Here is a 16,611-nt window from a genome sequence, read left to right as displayed (position 1 = left end):
CAACACTCTGGAAATGTTTTGGAGCTGAGGAGACCAATTGCTGTAGTTTTAAAAGTGAAATGTTCTCCCATTCTTGCCTGATAAACAATTTCTGTTGCTAAGCAGATTGGCATTTCCCTTTGTTATATTTTGCTCTTCATTATATGCCAAATGTTCTCAATGGGAGACAGGTCTGGGCTGCAGGCAGGCCAGTTTAGCACCTGGACTCTTTTACAATTCATTTTATATATCATAAAATAATTTATCATGACACCCTGTGATGACCTGGCAACTTGTCCAGGGTGTACCCTGCCTTTCGCCCGTAGTCAGCTGGGATAGGCTCCAGCTTGCCTGCGACCCTGTAGAACAGGAAAAAGCAGCCACAGATAATGAGATGAGATGAGATTAGTATTTAAATGTGTATTGGTATGACTGTAAACAAACATACATGTCCATCTCTGGGATGTCTACATGACATGTGCTCATCTGTAATATGTCTCTGAGCCACAAATTTTGAATGTCTACGGTTTAATAAGAACACCTTGATATTTCAATAAAAAAGTTAAATCTGCTTACACATTCAAATCTTCCAGATGCACGTAATGTGTGGTTACCGGGATATTAATGTATGTTTGTTTTAATATGCCTGAACATGGGGCGGCACGGTGGTGTAGTAGTTCGTGCTGTCGCCTCACAGCAAGAAGGTCTGGGTTTGAACTCCATGGCTGGCGATGGCCTTTCTGTGCGGAGTTTGCATGTTCTCCGTGTGGGTTTCCTCTGGGTGCTCCGGTTTCCCCCACAGTCCAAAGACATGCAGGTTAGGTTAACTGGTGGCTCTAAATTGACTGTAGGTGTGAATGGTTGTCTGTGTCTATGTTTCAGCCCTGTGATGACCCGGCAACTTGTCCAGGGTGTACCCCGCCTTTTGCCCGTAGTCAGCTGGAATAGGCTCCAGCTTGTCTGTGACCCTCTATAACAGGATAAAGTGGCTAGAGATAATGAGATGAGATGTTTGAACATGTCTGAATGACTGGGTTCAGGGTTTACCACAATGACTGGCACCAATAGCTTTGCTAACACAATTTCATACAGACACTTCAGCAGTGGAGATATGGAACATGGTCCATTTGGACTCAATGTCCCCAGCCTCTTTCAGAATGCAGGAGAAGTTCTGCTGAAGGTACACGTTGAAGATCTCTCTGACAAGGAGCGATGCTAAATGTTCCCAGCACAACCTGCACTAGACGTTTGGGTTTGCCAGGTCTGTCCAGTAGCTTTCCCTGCCAACTGATCCAACTCACTCCCAGGGGATCAGTTGACAGCTCAACTCCTCTCTTCACCCAAGTGTCCAAGACATACTGCTGCACGTCTAATGATATGATGACAAAATCAATCATTGACCTAAAACCTCGAGTGCTCTTGTACCCAGTGTACTTATGAACAACCTAATGCTCGAAAATGGTGCTTGTTATGGACAGACTATGCTTAGCACAGAAGTCCAATAACAGAGCACCACTTGGGTTCAGATGGGTGGACCGTTCCTCCCAAAAACACTCTTCAAGGTTTTGCTGTCATTGCCCATGTGAGTGTTAAAGTCACTGAGCAGAATGATAGTCATCCAAAGGGGTGCCTTCCAGCACCCTACCCAAGGCCTCCAAGAAGGCCAAATCCTCCAAACTGGTGTTCAGTGCAGAAGCACAGACACCAGTCAGAGCATGTGCCCCAACTTGAAGCCTCAGAGAGACAACTCTCTCATCCACCAGGGTGAATGCCAATGTACTGGCATTAGACTGGGGGGCTATATGAAAACCCACACCTGCTTGCCACCTCTCACTGATGGCAACTCTAGAATAGAGTTTAGACTGTTTCCAGCAGTTCTGTTCTGGAGCCTGTACTGTCCATTGATGTGAGTGAGCCTATCTATATCCATCTGGAACCTCTCTCTGCCTCCCACACCAGCTCAGACTCCTTTCCTGCCATAGAGGGAAAGTTTGTGAAACTTGTGGAAGTTGTGTAACCCCTGAAGTAGCTGACAGGTACTGACAGGCCAAGCAAGCAGAGCATGGCTGCAGCATTTGTGGAAGCAAAAATTCAGATGTGGTAGGAGGCCATAAAAAAGACTTTTGGTTGGCCTCGAAGAGATTCTGTCAAAATGTCAGGCAATTCAGAAGGAGAAAGAAGTGCTTTGTGCATGCTGTTTACAGCAGGGATGGAGTGCTGTTGACCTCAACTCGGGATATAGTCAGCAGATCGAAGGAATAATTTGAGGATCTTCTGAACTCATCTGACATACCTTCTTTAGAGGAGGCAGAGTTGAAGGACTCAGGGAGTACTTGTCCACAACTAGAGCTGAGGTCGCTAAGGTCATTAAAAAACTCCTCAGCATCAAGGCTTCAGGAGTGGATGAGATTCATCCTGAGTAACCAAAGGCTTTGGATGTTGTTGGGCTGTCTTTGTTGACATGCCTCTTCAACATTGTGTGGAGGTTACACACAATACCTCTGGATTGGCAGAGTGGGGTGGTGGTTCCCATCTTTAAGAACAGGGACTGGAGGGTGTGCTTCAACTTTAGGAGGATCACACTCCTCAGCCTCCCTGGGAAGGTCTATGTCAGGATACTGGAAAGGAGGATTTGTCTGTTAGTAAAACCTTGGATTCAAGAGGAACATTGTTTTTTTTTTGTCCTGGCTGGGGAATAGTGGACCAACTCTTTAACCTCTCAAGAATACTGGAGAGTTCATGGACATTTGTGCAACCAGTCCACATGTGCTTTGTGGACTTGGAAAACACATACGACCATGTCCCTCAGGGAGGCTTGTGTGACATGCTCCAGGAGAATGGGGTGCCGGACCCTCTGATATGGGCAATTAGGTCCCTTTATGAATGGAGTGAGAGCTTGGTTCCCATTGCTGGCAGTAAGCCAGAGGTGTTCTTGGTGGGTGTTGGACTCCACCAGCGCTGCCCTTTGTCTCAGATTCTGTTCATAATTTTTATGGACAGGATTTTTAGGTGCATTCAGGGGGTGGAAGGTGTCAGGCTTGGGGATGTCAGAAATGTGTCATTGTTTTTTGCAGATGATGTGGTCCTCTTGGCTGCATCAAGCTGTGACATCCAGCATGCTCTGGGACAGTTTGCAGCCATGTGTGAAGTGGCTGGGATGAGAATCAGCACCTCCAAATCAAAGGCCATAGTCTCTGATATTGAAAGCATTCTATACAAGCTCCCTGGCTCAGGAAAAATGATAGTTGAACATTTACTGGCGCTGTGACCTGACATCCTGGAAATGGATATCAAGGGACTTTCTGCAATGGTAAGGCCTCATCCCTGACAGAAACAAGTGGGACTGGCCCAAGATGTTCAGCACTGGGAAGAAGACTATCTGCCGGGAGATCCACACACCCTGCCTGGAGATTCATTCCAAAATGACAGAGGGTGGATGTGCCTGTTTCTCACATAGGGACCTCCATCCACCACCCTGAACCAGTATCTTGCATCGACAGTGACAAGCATTATGATGGAGAAGGTGCCTTTGTAGTTGAGAAACAGGGACCTGGATGAGGCAGAAGCCTGTATTACAATAGCCTGGGCCCGCCCATCCTAAGCGTGACGCAACATGAGGGCCTGTTGCGAGCTTAGTCTGGCCAGCCAAGCTATCTACAGCTCTTCCAAGCTCCCGAAAAATCGGGAACCAATCAACTTTGAGCATCTCCAATGGCCCTGGGTAGAGGCGTGTTCAAGGCAGCACTCAAAAAAATAAAACATTGGATTTACTTAACCGAGTTATGGCAACCAGTCCAACAAAACTGTGTTAATTTAGATGTATTGAATACAGTTATGTGTTGAAAAACTCAACATAACTGTATTCAGTAAATCTAAATTAACACAGTTTCTTGGGACCGGTTGCCATAACTCGGTTAAGTAAGTCCAATGTTTTTTTTTTTTTGAGTGAGTGACATAGTAGAACTGCGACCGGAAGCCATATATTGTTTACAGAATCTATGCCGGAAGTGCTTCATTCACTAGAAACATTATGAACATGGAGCAAGTTCTCATTGAAAACGGAGCAAAGAGCAGCCCTGGAGGTATTTATTGAAAGGAAGGACGTTTTCGCCTTGCTCCGGACCAGCTTTGGTAAGAGTTTAATCTACCAGTTCTCCCCGTCGCGTCACATACGTCAGAGGAAAGAGTGATGTGATTGGTTTAAGCTTCGTCACAGCCTTTTCTGGCTTTGACCAGTAGCAAACTGAGGCATTTCAGGGAGGCGGGTCAACCACGGGCTCTGGGAAACGCTTGGGCTTAATATCTTGGCCAGACCAATAGCTCGTAGAGCTTTGCAGTCGCGTTAGCCAGACTAGTGTAGCGCCCCCATGCCTACATTACTGGCATGACATCCAAAACATCTAAAATCAACTTTCCAACTTTGGGGCGCCCTGAGTTCTTATCATTTATGGTGATAAAACAGCAGTAGTTTTTTTCGGATTGGTTATGAGTAGTGTTACCTATTACCTTGTAAATACACTGTAAATATACCTTTTAGACTGATTTAAACCAGTAAAATGTCACCATGAAATAATGAAATTCAAATGACATGTCTTCTTACCTTTTACTAAAAAAAATAGATTATTTACACTCAAATTACAAATGAATAAAGCATGAAATGAAACTCCCTTGTTGTTGTTTGTTAATAAACTGAAAAGACACACTCTCAGAGCTAGTTACCACTTAAAAGTAAACTTAGAATTGCTCTTATAACAAATAAGACACAGTAATATTGTCACCTTATCACAATAACCTTCAAAGGGAAAAAGTTCTCCTTTAGATTTCACAGTTCCCCTTTAAAATGAAAAATCACCCTTTAAACTCAAAGTCCTTAGAGTCAAAGTCACTCTTTCAAATGCAATAGGAAATTAAATAGGAAACCCAAGGAAATGCAATCGAAATGCAAATGTCTCAGTCACATGTAAATGCCCTAAACTATGCCGGCTTTAAAATAACTAAAGGGACTCAAAATATACCCAGTTGCAGGCCTGAACGTCGCTTGGGTGCGTTGGGGCCTGGAAAATAAACACTGGCCGCTTCACTCGGCGAGCTAAATAAAATGAAAATGATCTGTACCTGATCGTTGAGACAAAAAGTAGGAGAAGCAGTTGCGAGTGTTCACTTGCTCACTGCATGTAGCGCAGCTGAAGCATGGACCCAGTCGTGGCGTGTTCCTAGCTGATCACGTGCCTCCCGCATGTATAACAGCAGCGTTGAATGTCCCGTCTCCCCACCACGTTTGCTGGTCTTGACCGTCTTGTTTAAACGAATCCCAACTCCTCCGGTGTACCGGACAATTCTAGCACTTAGTAGTTTCACAAACACAGCCAACGGGTAGCACAATAACGTTGAAGCAACCCTTCTAACTGTAACCGAAACTAGCGTGCGTTTTCTCTGGTCACTAACGGCTTTCCACGACAGTCGGTCATTAAAACTCACATGGAACCTCAAAAGGAAAGTGTCCCGTCTCACACAGCAAAGCCCCCTGCTTCATTAATGCTCTAGCCGAACACTTGGCAGCAGAAATCTTCCCCAAAGCCTGGGAAAGTTCAGACTTTAGCATAGCTAACAGGAAGAGACAAACTACCCGACTGTCCCCTTCACTATCCTCCAACGAACTGAATACGTTGTGTTGCGCTCTCTACTTCCTACTCTGCAACAGTTCAGGGGTCACAATTCTTGACCAATCAGAAGTTAGGAAAATAATTCGTCACATTATTAGAAACAGAAATGAAATACAAATTCTTAGAAACAAAAACATATTGGCATAGGACATTTACAAGTTCCAGCACTTCCACTTCCAAACGTTCTCTCTCATTTTACATTTTAACCCTTTAATAACTCCCATGAATTTAAACCTTCCAATGAACTGAATCTAAACATAGCACAGGCCTACACTAGTATTACAATGAGGTTGTTGTCAGCTGCATCTCCGCAATTGGAGAAGTTCCACCTCTGCTGGAAATCGATGCCAATCTCCTGCCACTCACTCTTTTTCAGGACAGGCATATAGTCTTCCACTAAAAAGTCCCAGATAACCTGGGCAACACTGGGCACTATACTTTGTTGCAAGAATCAAAACTGGAAAAAATGTTTATTTGAAAACAAAACAAAACAAACAAACAAACAAATAAACAAACAAAAAAATACAGTTCATGAGGTGAAGCATCAAAAATATGCTGCTGTATTGTTTTGAGTCCAGTACAGGTCAAAGGTTATTTCCAAAATCAGTATTTTCAGTTGTAATTTCAATTTCAACAAACTGTCTCAATTTTTTTCTGATTTGAGCTTGCAATTTTTTAAACAGACTAAAGCGCGCACGCACGCACACACACACACACACACACACACACACACACACACACACATTTAAAAAAAAATCATCAGCCTAATTTCCTGCTTTTTTATTTTCTGCTGTCAGTTTTGAAGAGTTTCGGTTCCTGTTTGAAGAAAGCTTCAGAAAGGTGTGAGTTGAGGCCACAGCAAGGTTTCTTCTGCAGTGAGCTTTTTTAGTCTTGACCATAGCGGAAAATTCTGTGATGTCAGAGTTTCACAACATAAACCTTTGGCACAAAGTGACTTGTGATCAATTTGACCATCTACCAGTGCAGCAAGAGGAGACATGCTGTACACAGAGCTCAGACTGAAGATGATGACATGGGTGTGGATTACAGTGGTGCTTTTTAATAAAATTGGTAAGTGTGGAGAGTTTTCTGATCAAATACAGGATACTGTAATTAGGATTACTGATGCAAATATAATAACATTGTCAATAAATCATTGCTTTTTTATTGGATTATGTGCTGAACTGCCAGTTTATTTGGTTATTATTTCTTGCTAGAAAACATTCTTGCTAGAATACTTTTACAGCATTTTATAATTACCCCTGTGTATCATGCAGAACATAAACCTTTGGTACATTTATGCATGCTTTTTTGCTCCTCCCAACAGTTTCTGCAAAGGAAAATAGCATCAATCAACTAAACTTAATAATCACTGCTGATGTTGGTGATAACACAACTCTGCACTGCTTTAGCCTAAAAGATGGTCTGAGTCAACCCTTTGTTTCGTGCAAGCAAAAAGTAGGACATGAGCCTCGTGTAATGCTCACAGTACTCCATCAATCCAGTAATAAAGATCAGTCCAAGTCACTGAATTCATGTATCAAGAAAAAAAAAAAGAGCTGCCATTTGAAAATTGCCAAAGTGGAACCATCGGATGAAGCCATGTATTACTGTGGACTTAAAAATCTTTTAACAAGGTTTGGAAATGGAAATTTTTTATCAGTGAAAGGTAAGAATTTTGATTCATTTTGAAACCAAATAAATAATAAGAAAGGCATACATTTTAAGCCAATTTGATCTCACCGAATCTTTTCCCCTGTTTCATTAATGATCACAGGACTGTAAGTAATTAAATGTTGTACGAGATGAGAAATTTTATGTTTATGTATTCTCCATTTTTATGACATACCATTTTCTAACCTGTTGAAAACATAGTGTCAAATTTCAACATCCAGTATGTGTACCAATGAACTCTCTATTTAATTCATCGCACAGTGAAACTACAGTATATACAGTATCAGTCAAAAGTTTGGACACACCTTCTAATTCAAGGTTTGTTCTTTACTTTTATTCATTAAAACTCATTTCATATCTTAAAGTCATGATGGATGTCATTTCTCTTTAATTCGTTGTTCAATTCTTGACATAATATGGATTACATGCCAGTTGTGGACTGGAATAGGGCTATTAACTGCATTTTAATTATTTATTATTAACTGTTTGATCTCAAACATATTGAGAAAGCAAGAAACTTGTCCACTAATTAACTCTTAATGAGGCATATCTGGTAACTGAAAAACGTTCCACCTCATGAAGCTGGTTAAGATAACGCCAATAGCGTGCAAAGTGTCATCAAGGTAAACTCTGGATAATTTGAAGAATCTAAAATATCAAATATATTTTGTTTTTTAAACACTTTTTTTGTTTACCACATAATTCCATATGTCCCAGCTGTAATTTAAGAGTTTTGATGTCTCTAGTGTTGTTCGACAATGTAGAAAAAAAATAAACTATGAATGAGTAGACTAAGGGTGTACAAACTTTTGACTGGTACTGTATTTGCATTGTAAACAGTGCCATGTTAGATTCATTTCTTCCAGCAAAGTTGGTGTCTCTCAGTACAGATCGTTATATGGTTGTATTTGTGTTATTTATTTTTTTGCTTCATGGTTGAAATAAATGAACGATAAAAACACTGTGCCACGCTCTAATAGGAAAATCATCAATGACCTGTTGGTGTGATGATGCCAGACATGAAGCAGAGTTGTATGTCCAAAAATCTTCAAAACAAGTTCACTTTTGTTCTCAATTACAGTATGTTTTATTATCGATAAACAGCCGTTCCCTCACCCACCTCTCTTTCATCCATCTGGAGAAGTTAATAAGCCAAAAAAAAAAAACAGCTGCCTTTCATGTCAAAGAGAACCCAGAGTATGTAAACTCCTCTATCCTGAAGACTTTACAATATCTGAAATCTCAAAGCTTTTTTTTTACTCAAAAAATGATCACGCATGAGAAAAAATTTCTCAATCCTGTGTAATCCAGTGATTTGCAACTGCACTACTGTCAGAGCTGCTGTTATAGAAAATTAATCAAAGCATTCTGACTGATCAACTGTGGTATAAAATACTGTAACTGAGAACAGGTGCTTTCTGGACTGCACATTACATTATACTCAGATCTCACTCTGTCTCTATCACACTGAACAGGTGATGGAGATATAAAAGTGTCAGTGACCCAGAGCGGCGTGTTGGACTCGGTTCCTGCAGGAGCGTCAGTGACTCTGCAGTGCTCGGTTCTCTCTGAGAGCAGAGCAGCAGAACACCAAGTGCTCTGGTTCAGAGCTGCTTCACCACAATCCCATCCTCAAATCATTTACACTCATCACAACAGCAGCCGTCAGTGTGAGAGCGGCTCTTCTACACACACCTGTGTGTACAACTTCTCCAAGAACATCCTCAGCATCAATGATACTGGAACTTACTACTGCGCTGTGGCCGTGTGTGGGAAGATCATTTTTGGGAACGGGACTCGAGTACAGTTGGGTAAGAACACGTGTTTGAAAATTGCTGGGTTTTATTTTGTGATTGTTGTCTTTAATTGCTAAAGTTACTGACTGTCAATATTTATAATATCACTGTGATTACAGGCAGGTAAAGTGATTATTACCTCATTATTATTTTTGTGCTACAGTCGAGTCTGTGGATCCTGTAGTGATCTGCCTCGCTGTAGCTTTAGGAGTGTGTGCGGTTGTGAACTTCATTCAAGCTCTTTTACTCTGCAAATGTAGAAACCATGACCAACTTATAAGTAAGTGTTCTACCGCACTGCAATACAGTTATTAAAATACATTTAAATTGGGTTTTCTAGAACTACAGTAATATCAGATCAGGTCAGATCTCTGCGCATGATGAGACTGGCTCTCTAAAAACTAAAATTAATGTTCAATCCTATTAATTGATTGATTGATTTACCAGAGAGACAAAGCATTGAGAGACGAACAGAAAGAACAAGCACTCAGGTACGGTACAATAAATGACTCAGAATAGACTATTTCCCTTATTAGTCATTTTATTTCTATAATTTAATTCTGATTTAATCTTCATTCTCACAGGACCATGATGCTGTGGAGATGAATTACACTGCATTATATTTCAATGAAAGGAAAACCACAAAAAAGAGAGAACAAAAAGAACAATCGGAAGACACTGTGTATTCTGAAGTCAGATCTCTGGCCCTCACTTAGATCGCACATCATCAGTAATTAACTTCATTAACTCAAATTTTTACTTGTTTTGAGTCTGTTCAGGAATAACGTTTATACTAGTGGCTGCTTATTTCATTTTAATCTCAAAGACTTCCAGGAAATAAATTGTGATCGGATATTAATGGCACCTACATTTTCTATATTTATCAATCAGGAAAAGCCTGATTAAAATTATCATTGAGAATGAGCTGATTAATAGAAAACATTGTTCTTAAGAAAGTGCTCAAGTTTTGTTTCTAAGATTTCACAAGAATGCGAAGAATATTTATTATAAATGAACTCTGAATGAGGACTCAAATGAACAGATTCACAAAAAAAATGTCATATTTTATTCATACGTCTCTAAATAAAGTACATTAAACTAAAAATGTAGTCATGTGTTAGGTTTTATTCAAAATCTGAACGTGACATTGAATGTGACAAGAGAAACATGAATAAATCAACCACTCATGATGACATTTAAAATCTCTGATCGTTCTTCAAGCTTGCATGAATATTTTGTTGATCTGGATTTAGTTTCATTCCATTGGAAACAGATATGTAACAGTGCAGATACGTTTTCTGTGACCTTTTCTTCCAACAAGTTTTTTTTTTTCTACACAGCAAATTCCTCAGTGTTGAATTAACACTTTCAGAGTTAATTTGTGTCCAATTGGACATACACTACCGTTCAAAAGTTTGGGGTCACCCAGACAATTTAGTGTTTTCCATGAAAAGTCACACTTTTATTTACCACCATAAGTTGTAAAATGAATAGAAAATATAGTCAAGACATTTTTCTGGCCATTTTGAGCATTTAATCGACCCCACAAATGTGATGCTCCAGAAACTCAATCTGCTCAAAGGAAGGTCAGTTTTATAGCTTCTCTAAAGAGCTCAACTGTTTTCAGCTGTGCTAACATGATTGTACAAGGGTTTTCTAATCATCCATTAGCCTTCTGAGGCAATGAGCAAACACATTGTACCATTAGAACACTGGAGTGAGAGTTGCTGGAAATGGGCCTCTATACACCTATGGAGATATTGCACCAAAAACCAGACATTTGCAGCTAGAATAGTCATTTACCACATTAGCAATGTATAGAGTGGATTTCTGATTAGTTTAAAGTGATTTTCATTGAAAAGAACAGTGCTTTTCTTTCAAAAATAAGGACATTTCAAAGTGACCCCAAACTTTTGAACGGTAGTGTATATACAGTAAACACAGTAGGGTGTTAAATCAACACTCTGGGTGTTATTCAACACTGGGGATTTTGCTGTGTAGTGTGTTACAAAAATAGAAACATATCTAAAAAGGAAATACAACTTGTGACTTGAAGCAGCCAATCAGATGACGTCTCCATTACAAAACGCGTGGTACTTTCATCCTTTGACCACATTTTAGCAGCTCGACTTGAGTGGTATTTCACCTCTGAAGACACCGTTGTGGATTATTGTCTGATCTTTGAACACAATGTGCAAGTTTTAAAGTGTTTTTAATAATAAAAATAAAGGCTACACGTTTAACAGATGTTACAACACCAAATCAGAAAATGTTGAAAGAAGAAGAAGAAGAACTTGTGAAATTCCACACACATACCCAGAGCAGTGGGTGGTATGCTGAAATTGAAATTAAAATTGAAAACAATGATTTGTAAATAATTGTTGACCTGTATTGCATGCAAAACAATATAATAGCACAATCGTTGATGTTTTAACTCATGGATTTTCTTTCTTTCAAAGTAAACACATTTAATTTTTTATTCTTGCAAGACATTTTAATAAAAATTGGGACAGTAAAGCATTTACCACTTTATAATGTCTCCGTTCTTTCTCACAACACTTAACCCCTTCAATGCCCTTGGACAAGTCATGTACGTCATGAAATCTTTTACCGCTGTGCCTTATGATGGAAGAATGTTTTAGGCATTGACTGTAATTCACATGTGCCACTGTGAAGTAAAAGTAATGTGCCATGTAAGGTACATAAAAGGAGGTGTTTATGATGAGTAGCGTACGTCATAAGGCACAGCGGTAAAAGATTTCATGACGTATGTAACTTGTCCAAGGGCATTGAAGGGGTTAAAAGATGTTTAGAGACTGAAGACACCAAGTGATGAAGTGTTTTAGGTGTTATTTTGTCCCGTTCTTCCTGCAAACAGGTCTTAAGGTGTGTACCAGTCCAGTCCAGGGTCGTCACTGTCATATTCTTCATTTCAAAATTCTCCACACGTTGTCTATTGGGGACAGACGGGACATGCCCTCTCCTTCCACAGCTATGCCTTTATAACATGTAGAATGTGGTTTTACATTGTCTTGGTGAAATCTCGCTAGAAAAGACGTTGTCTTGAAGGCAGCACATGTTGCTCCAAAATCTCAGCATACTTTTCTGTATCAATGCTCCATCACAGAAGTGTAAGTTACCTTTGCCAAGGGCACTGACCCAACCCCATACCATGACACACCCTGGCTTTTGGACTTCCTGGTAACAGTCTGGATGGTCCTTTTTATCTTCAGAGCACATGGCGTCCATTTCTTCCAAAAAGACCCTGAATACTGATTCATCTGACCACAATACATGTTTCCACTGTGTGATGGTCCATCCCAGATGCCTCCTACCCCAGAGAATTTGACAGCGCTTCTGGACACAGTTAACATAAGGCTTCCTTTCTGCACAGTAAAGTTTTAACTGGTGTTTGTTGATGTAACTCTGTGTTATAGACCTTGATAAAGGTTTGCCAAAGTAATCCTGAGCCCATGTGGTTCTATCAGCTAAAGATGAATGACGGTTCTTGATGGAGTGAGGGATCGGAGATCAAGGGTGTTCGGATTAGGCTTGAGCCCTTGACCTTTACGCACTGAAATTCCTCCAGATTCCTTGAATTGTTTAATGATATTATGCACCACAAATGGTGAAATATCCAAATCCCTCCCTGTCTTTCTTTGAGGAACATTGTTTTTAAACCTTTCAATAATTTTCTCAAGCATTTGTTGACAAACTGGAGATCCTCAGCCCATCTCTGCTCCTCAAAGACTAGGCCTTTCCTGGAGACTGATTTTGTACCAAATCATGATTACAATCACCTGTCAACATCACCTGTTTCAAAGCACATCATTATTTAATTGTTTTACCTCATTACTCACCCTAAATTGCCCCATCACAACTTTTCTGGAATGGGTTATAGGCCTGCCTGCTGCAGACAAATGAAATGAAGTTGACTATACAGTCACCAAGCATTCTCTTCATGTGCTTAACTTTCTTTCTGACAGTGTTTAAGTGCCATCTACTTGAAGCACACTTTAAATATACACCTTGGGATACGAGACATTAATCCTAAAATTGTGCACATTGTTAGAAAGACCTCAGCATTCACTTCAGCTTAACTGATTTTCAGACACTTGTGTAAACAGTCAGTAGGCCTAACTGTACTCCGACACAGTGGTCGGAGGACCTGATAAAGTGCCCAGTGAATGTAGATGATGATGAGTGAGTACCTGAGGGTGAACATGTGTTCCAAGGACAAAAGTTTAATTTTCTTCTTTTCTGCAGTGGTAAAGAGTGATTATTTGAGTTACCGTAGACTTCATGTCAGCTCAGACCAGTCTGGTCATTCTCCTCTGATCTCTCTCATCAACAAGGTGTTTCAGTCTGGAGACCTTGTGCTCAAAGGATATGATATTTTTTTTTTTGTTTTACGCACCATTCTGTGTAAACTTGTGAGACTGTTGTGTGTGAAAACCCCAGGAGATCAGCAGTTTCTGAAATACTCAAACCAGTCCATCTGTTAGGAACAATCATGCCATGGCTGGATGGTGCCACTTTAATAGGAACTTGTTCTTGATTCTCAGATCCCTGCTTTTGGCTGCAGGAGTGGAACCCAATGTGGTCTTCTCTTTTTGTTGCATGCTGAAATGCTTTTCTGCTCACCACGGTTGTAAAGAGTGATTATATGAGTTACTATATCCTTCCTGGAAAAAAAAAAAAGCTTGAACCACCTCAAATCTGGCCATTTTCCTCTGACCTCTCTTATCCACAAGGCATTTGTTTCCACCCACAGAACTGTCGCTCACTCACTCAGTGGTTTTTGTTTTTCACACCATTCTGTGTAGAGATTGTTGAGTGTGAAAACCCCAGGAGGAGATCAGCAGTTTCTGAAATACTCAAACCTGCTCAATCCATCTGGCTCAAACCAACACCCATGCCACAGTGAAAGAAAGTGACACTTCACTATGAGATCACAATTTTTCCCCTTCTGATGTTTGAACATTGTGAACATTAAGTCAAGCTCTTGATTTGTTTCTGCATGATTTTATGCACTGTGCTGCTGTCAAGGGATCGGCTGATTACAGAACTGCATCGAACAGCAGGTGTACCTTATGGGTGTTCCTAATAAAGTGGTGTGTGAGTGTATATGCTCACAGTCAAAGGTTTGTGAACAAACTGTGTGAACAATTTCAAGATTTAGAAAATTGAAGCCATGGACTTCTAGAATTAGAAAGTAAAAGTGAACTGAGAAATGTTTGCAAATTTTATTTTACCCGAACTCACAGTTTCACTGCAAATGCATCACTAAAGTAGTGCATTCACTTGATCCACTCATTTAGAGCCTCATTACAGTGTAGAAAAAAAAAATTGAAATGTGATTTAAAACCTGCTTAATTTTCTTTTCCTTATTTAATTGTTCATAGTGGGTACATTTTAATTGCATAATTAAATAAATACTGAATGAAAAGCAGTTTTATATCCAGAATATCTAATAACACACTCTGTTATTGTCATAAAACAGGCCACTGGACACAAGACAACATTTTAATAATCCAGTAGAGACAAATATACATCACTTAAACATACAATAATAATAATAAAAAAAAAAAAAAATTGAATTGTATACGGTAACTGAACTAAATTTTTACACCAAGATTTGACTATCAGAGCTGGGCACTGCCCCCTATTGGTTAAAACTGGTGTAGATTTAAATCATTTATGAAAACATTGCTTGGTCGCTGCTGGAGAAAGCTGTGAGTTTAAACGTAATTGAACTGAATCCAAATTTCAGATCTCTGGTCTGGTGAAGTGCATTATGGGATTGTCTTGTCTGAGAAGGAGACACGCCATGCTGCCTTCAAATCCCACCTTTTCTCAGGAGAGGACAAACAACACTCAGAAATTATGTTTATATAAGACTCGGCCTTCTGATTGGAAGACAGTGCTGGACTATTTATTTATTTGTTTGTTTTTTTTATTTGACATATTTGTCTGTACATTAATATGTATGACTCAATTACTCGTCAGAATTTGTATTTGTTGTTGATTGTTGTGTTGTTTATGTTGCTCTGGTCAGCAAACTTCACAGGAGTTTCAATACCATGGACAGCGACAAACTTTCACTCATCTTTGCACTTCTCTCTGAGCTTAAACTCTAAAAAAAAAAAAAAAAAATCTTAAAATCATCATAAATTAATCAGTCTGGAATTAATTAATTAATTAATTAATTAATTAATTACCGCTCCTAGAACTGACACCTTATTGTGGTGGAGGGGGTTGTGTGCTTGAATGATCCTAGGAGCTATGTTGTCAGGGGCATTACGCCCCTGTTAGGGTTTCCCAAAGCAGATAGGTCCTAGGTGACAGGCCAGACCAAGAGCAGTTCACCAAACCCACTTATGGAAATGAAAAAAAATCAAGGACTGTGACGTCGCCCGGTATGGCACAGCCGAGGCCCCACCCTGGAGCCAGGCCTGGGGTTGTGGCTCATATGCGAGTGCGTGGTGGCCGGGCCTTGCCCACGGGGCTCGGCCAGGCTCAGCCCGAAGCGGTGACGTGGGCCCGACCTCCTGTGGGTTCACCACCCACAGAAGTAGCCATAGGGGGCCGGTGCAGTGTGGATTGGGGGGCAGTCGAAGGCAGGGGCCTCGACGACCTGATCCCCAAACAGCGGCTAGCTGTTGGGACATGGAATGTCACTTCACTGGGGGGGAAAGAGCCTGAGCTTGTGCGGGAGGTTGAGAGGTACCGGCTAGAGATAGTCGGGCTCACCTCCATGCACAGCTTGGGCTCTGGAACCCAGCTCTTCGAGAGGGGCTGCACTCTCCACTTCTCTGGAGTCGCCCACAGTGAGCAGTGGCAGGCTGGTGTGGGCTTGCTTATAGCTCCCCAGCTCAGCCGCCATGTGTTGGAGTTTACCCCAGTGAACGAGAGGGTCGCCTCTCTGCTCCTTCGGGTTGGGGAGAGGGCTCTTGCCCTCTTTGTGCCTATGGGCCAAATAGCAGAGTATCCGGCCTTCTTGCAGTCCCTGGGAGAGGTACTGAGAGGTGCTCAGACTGGGGACTCCATTGTTCTACTGGGGGACTTTAATGCTCACGTGGGCGATGATAGTGACACCTGGAGGGACATGATTGGGAGGAACTGCCTCCCCAATCTGAACCCGAGTGGTGCTTTGTTATTGGACTTCTGTGGTAGTCATGGTTTGTCCATAATGAACACCATGTTCGAGCATAGGGGTGTCCATAAGTGCACGTGGCACCAGGACACCTTAGGTCGGAGGTCGATGATCGACTTTGTTGTCGTTTCATCTGATCTCCGGCCCTATGTCTTGGACACTCAGGTGAAGAGAGGGGCTGAGCTGTCAACTGATCACCACTTGGTGGTGTATTGGATCCGCTGGTGGAGGAGGAAGCCGGACAGACCTGGCAGGCCCAAACATATGGTGAGGGTCTGCTGGAAACATCTGGCCGAGCACTCTGTTGGGGAGGTCTTTAACTCCCACCTCCGGGATAGCTTCT

At 41.1% G+C, this 16,611-nt stretch overlaps 1 protein-coding gene across 1 annotated transcript; it reads left to right on the top strand.

Moving 5' to 3' along the window:
* The first annotated feature begins 6,644 nt into the window (after positions 1-6,644).
* On the top strand, positions 6,645-9,910 carry LOC132890016 (uncharacterized). Its single transcript, XM_060926817.1, has 6 exons — positions 6,645-6,713; positions 6,970-7,311; positions 8,792-9,127; positions 9,276-9,392; positions 9,560-9,603; positions 9,697-9,910. Exons 1-6 carry the CDS (start codon positions 6,668-6,670, stop codon positions 9,826-9,828), a joined length of 1,017 nt encoding a protein of 338 aa, XP_060782800.1. The 5' UTR covers positions 6,645-6,667; the 3' UTR covers positions 9,829-9,910.
* Positions 9,911-16,611: the final 6,701 nt, after the last annotated feature.

This window comes from Neoarius graeffei, chromosome 8 (assembly GCF_027579695.1).
Source record: "Neoarius graeffei isolate fNeoGra1 chromosome 8, fNeoGra1.pri, whole genome shotgun sequence".
Taxonomy (NCBI): Eukaryota; Metazoa; Chordata; class Actinopteri; order Siluriformes; family Ariidae; genus Neoarius; species Neoarius graeffei.
This window is presented reverse-complemented; position numbering and strand designations above follow the sequence as displayed.

Excerpts from the sequence above, each read along its gene's own strand:
- LOC132890016 (XM_060926817.1), top strand. The coding sequence starts at position 6,668 with ATGATGACATGGGTGTGGATTACAGTGGTGCTTTTTAATAAAATTG. Across the intron at positions 6,714-6,969 it reads GGTGCTTTTTAATAAAATTG|TTTCTGCAAAGGAAAATAGC; the intron begins GTAAGTGTGGAG and ends TCCTCCCAACAG. Across the intron at positions 9,128-9,275 it reads CGGGACTCGAGTACAGTTGG|TCGAGTCTGTGGATCCTGTA; the intron begins GTAAGAACACGT and ends TTTGTGCTACAG.